The sequence below is a fragment of the Pundamilia nyererei genome, unplaced genomic scaffold (genome assembly GCF_000239375.1).
Source record: "Pundamilia nyererei isolate P.nyererei 1_Seehausen unplaced genomic scaffold, PunNye1.0 scaffold00120, whole genome shotgun sequence".
NCBI classification, from domain to species: Eukaryota; Metazoa; Chordata; class Actinopteri; order Cichliformes; family Cichlidae; genus Pundamilia; species Pundamilia nyererei.
The window spans coordinates 1,532,529-1,537,131 of NW_005187521.1; the positions used below are offsets into that span (position 1 = coordinate 1,532,529).

Below are 4,603 nucleotides of genomic sequence, written 5' to 3' on the forward strand. Positions count from 1 at the left end.
AAATAACCAGGGCTGCACATAAGTGGTCCGCAGGTGCGCATTCGCTGTCAAAATAAAAAACTGGCACAAGATAAGAAGTTGCAACACGTGTTTGCGTACATAAGATTTTCAGGAGGAGGACAGACATTTGTTTAGAACTCTTAAAGATGTCGAAGAAGCTCCTTTAAGCAATTACTGTGATGTTCCTCCACCTCCAAAGAAATGTCAGAAGGAGTCCAAACCACAAAAGAAGCACGTATTCTTGGAAAAGTAGTTGCAGGAGGTGAGCTGGCTTCAAACAAATAATGAACGCACAGAGATTTGGTGCGGAATGTGCTGTGAAAATTTAATAAATGACAAATTAAAAAGGCATGAACATGTTTTTTTTGTATCGAAAAAATATCGAACCGTGACACCAAAGTATCGAACCAAACCGAACCGTGAATTTTATGTATTGTTGCACCCCTAACATATATATATACACACACACACACACACACACACACACACACACACACACACACACACACACACACACACACAGTAGTCTGGAAAAATTCATAATGCTAGTTTCCAGTCTAAAAGTACCAGATAAGTAACCCTTCAATTATTAGCTTTTATTATGCAACATTTGAAAGCATGTGCTGCAGCAGCAGTGTTTGAGTACCAGGCTTTATTTGTTTATGTCCTCGGCCATTATCAAAGACCCATTTATTTAATTGACTGCTGTTTTTTGTTTTGTTTTTTTCAATCAAGGAAGTGCATGGTTTGGTACTAGTTGCAGGTTGTGCGTGTTTGTAATGTCAATTATTTTCATGCTCTAATATCCATCTGTGAAATGAAGCCTTCCTTTCCTGTGGCCTCAGCGACAGCCTCTGAGCTTTCTTCTGTGACCTCCTCTCGCTCTCTGCCTGTGAATGCCCATCGGCTTCAGAAGCCATGCCTATGGAATGTAAACAAACAACACCAAGAGTAAGGTCAGCCTCCTAATGAGGGCCGCGGAGGAATGCGGAAGAATAAGTGGCTAAAGGAAGGGAAGCTCAAATAGGTATAGAGGTTAGGGGTGAAGAGAGTGAGGAAACAAGTGTGTTAAAAATAGCTTTCATTTGAAAACATTTACTCCTGTCCCCACTATATCAGCAGTAACTCTGTTAGACAAAGGGAATGGAATTATGGGCTACCTGATTTTAGTAGGACATGTTTTTTATTGTGGGAAATATGATCTTTTTTTTTTTTTTTCCCTTCCCAACTATTATTATTATTATTATTATTATTATTATTTATATAGTTGTTATTATTTTAATACAGATTCTAACACTCCGAGGCTGTCTGTATTTTGCATTTTTGTAAATGTTTTAGCTAAAACATCTTATTCTCTTAGGATTTTTGTTTTTGTATAGACCAGCAATCCATATAGGTTTAGCTGTTATGCATGTCATGGTTTTTTTGTAACAAGAATAATCACAAACCGCTCTTGCATTTGTTATATAGCATGTGCTGATGTCAAGCTTTCCTGGATCTGATGAAGCATTAGAACGTTTCTACAGCTGTCTATTTGAGGGAATTGTAAGCTAAAATGCCGCGGCGGGAGTTTTGCAGAGCGCCTAGGCTCTTCCACCTCGGCTCAGCAGACGCACAAACACACACACGCTTCCCCTACCCACACACACACACACACACACATCTCCTAGCAGCCACTGTTTACCCATCTCCAGCCTTGCAGCGCAAGCCCAGCAGTTGAGGGTGGGAGGGGTGACATTGCCGAGGATCAGCCAGCCCTCCTCACGATCTGCACGTAGCACAACCATTAAAATACTGCAGCCTCTGGAGGGAGGCCAAGAGTCAAAGTTCACTCAGTTCACTCTTGTCTTCTTCTCCAGCCCCACCCCTATGCTTTCTCTGTCTGTGCCCCTCTACCTCTTTCTCTGCCACACACAGACTCACACAAAGAAAGAAAACATACTGGATTGCGACTTACTTACAGGAAGCGCTTTGTCAGTTCGTACCCCCCCATCCCCCAACCCAGCAACTGTTCTTGTTAAACCCACCCCATTTATATAAAAAAAAAAAAAAAAGATAAAATCCATGCAGCCAGAGCTACCTCCCCCATCTTTATGTCAGATTTTTTGTTGTTTTTCAGCTTTAAAGGCCCTGATAATGTGCATTCCAGCGGTAACCTGCATCACACAAAACATGTGAACACAATGTGGACTGACGCAAGTAACTGTGATCAGACATGTAGAGTAAGAAGATGCCGACGTGGGTCTGATGTCATTTTATTTTAATGCTCTCTCTATGGCGTTAAAAGGCTTTGCACGCAAAGATTTAAAATTTTTCTGTGGTGCAGTGAAATAATCATGAAATTTGTGCATGTACAGAAGTAAATGTACCTGTTCAACTCCTGGATGTTCATTTTGAATCCCAGCACCTTCAGTCTTTTCTTTGTTGAAAGGGTAGCTTTAACTTCTAAATGTGCTAGCATAGATGCTCTATAATATTTTACAGGGTAGAAACCCTGAGGAAGAAGTTTAGTCTACACTGAGTGTTTATAATAATGTTGCTATGGTTTATGTTGATGCAAGTTCTTGAAAGAATGTGGATGAACTTGCCTTTGTCTGTCATATCGCTGCTTAGACACTGCTTAGCATGAGGGCTTATTCCACCCTGTGTGCACGTTCACCACTCATCTGAAAAGAAAACACACGCTGTTTGGTGTTCAAGTGTCAGCTGTAATTTCCAGTGCAAAAGCTCTGAGATGTCTGAGAAATCTCTACTGTTAAAGAAAACAACACATTTTTCTGTATCACAGTCCTCGGGGTGGTGTACAAATCACCGCTTGTGTGCGTCTTATTCCTGAAGGGCATTCGAAGGAGCGGGCGTGCTCCCTCGATGTTTACACCGAGAAGTTTACAAGAGCTCGTGGAGGTTCACTGCCAACACCCAAGCAGATCATGCAAGTCTTAGTAGAGCAGGAAGAGACGAGGGGAAGTTGCAGCATGATATCTCCGGTTTATTTTCCTTGCCAGTTTAAAGTTTATAACAAGGCAGCTGTGTTTTAGGCAGCTTGTTCCTTGTGTCAGTCCTGGTGCAGGTGAGGCAGTGCTACAGTCAGACTGCGGCGAGGCTTTCTGCTACTTCCACATCACGAGCCAGCAAATGCAGTTCGAGCTCCTTTGCTCCTGTTCCTCCCTTCTTTCTTGTCCTTGCAGTACAGCTTTTGTTTGACACATGAGCTGTAGAGACTGAATGCCTACATGTCTGCTGTTGTCACTGCATATCTGTTTTTACTAATCAGGGTTTTTTTTTTCATGTTCCTCTCTTCAGGCAATGGTGGCATGTTACCCCGGAAACGGGACAGGATATGTGCGCCATGTGGATAACCCTAACGGCGATGGACGGTGTGTCACATGCATATATTACCTTAATAGAGATTGGAATGCCAAGGTATGGTAGTGATGTGTGGAGAACCTTCTTGTTATCACCATTTGATTCAAGAGTGATTTGAAATTAGAGCCCTACCGATACCCGGCCGTTATTGGTCTGCCGCAGATCTTTAACGAGTTTGAGCAATACTGGAAGGTTGATTTTAAGAAAGCAACCCCATCGTTTTGAGTTATTTTACATGATATTTTTTGTTTTAATTTCAATGACTCCTGTATTGGTCGGGCTCTATTTGAAATTATTTGTAAAATAATCATCAAAACAAAGTCATCTGTCATGTGTTTGTGTGTCAGGTCTTCATAACTTCTGACTTCCTGCCACAAGCATTTGACCAGTCAGTGCAGGTGTGTGTGTGTGTGTGTGTGTGTGTGTGTGTGTGTGTGTGTGTGTGTGTGTGTGTGTGTGTGTGTGTGTGTGTGTGTGTGTGTGGCACTGTTGTCACCCTCCACCCTGCTTTATTCCATACACCACACCCGTACAGAGTTCATGATAGTGGTTACGTGTAGGTAAATGCTGTGTGGCCACTCTCCCTTTTTCATATTTCCCATTAAAATGCAGAGAAGGAAAAACACCCCATACTACCTTCCACGTTTCTTTGTTGTTGTTGTTTTATTACAGGAATTTTCATATAGTGGTCAAATTAATTGAACTTTGTGTCATACAGTACTTAAAATATATCCACAGGAATTCAGTATTATCCTAACTTTATTTTTAGATGTCCTGCTAGTAAGTTGAACTGCCTTTCACCTTTACAATTGCCTATTTCACTGAAGGTCTTAGAAATGTTGTTGATATGCACAAAAATCTCAAGACAAGATAACGTCATGTACTTACTGCAGATTTGCGGAGAGCTCTTTCATGGTTTGATCCTCCTCATCCACCACATATCAAAGCTGCTCTGTTCAGTTGCTGACTGTAGAGGCCATTTGGGGACAGGGAATTCAGTGTTACTTACAAGAAACCAGTCTGAGATTATATAATATATATGACATTAGAGCAGGGCGATATGACCAAAAATATTTATCACGATATACATTTGAAAATTTGTGATAACGATATAACTGACGATATAATTGACACTAGACAAATTACTTTGCAACTCCACAACTTTATTAGTGCAAACAAAAAACCATCAATGTATTTTCACTTAAACAAGCAGCTGTTTTTTATGTGCATTAAAGTT

General features: G+C 41.0%; 1 protein-coding gene across 1 annotated transcript in view; it reads left to right on the forward strand.

The window, feature by feature from the left end:
• egln1a (egl-9 family hypoxia-inducible factor 1a) overlaps nt 1-4,603 on the forward strand; it is a 37,185-nt gene that overhangs the window by 16,553 nt on the left and 16,029 nt on the right. The window contains exon 2 of the mRNA XM_005742429.1: nt 3,304-3,423. Coding sequence (XP_005742486.1) covers nt 3,304-3,423 — 120 coding nt within the window. The remainder of the gene's footprint in view (nt 1-3,303; nt 3,424-4,603) is intronic.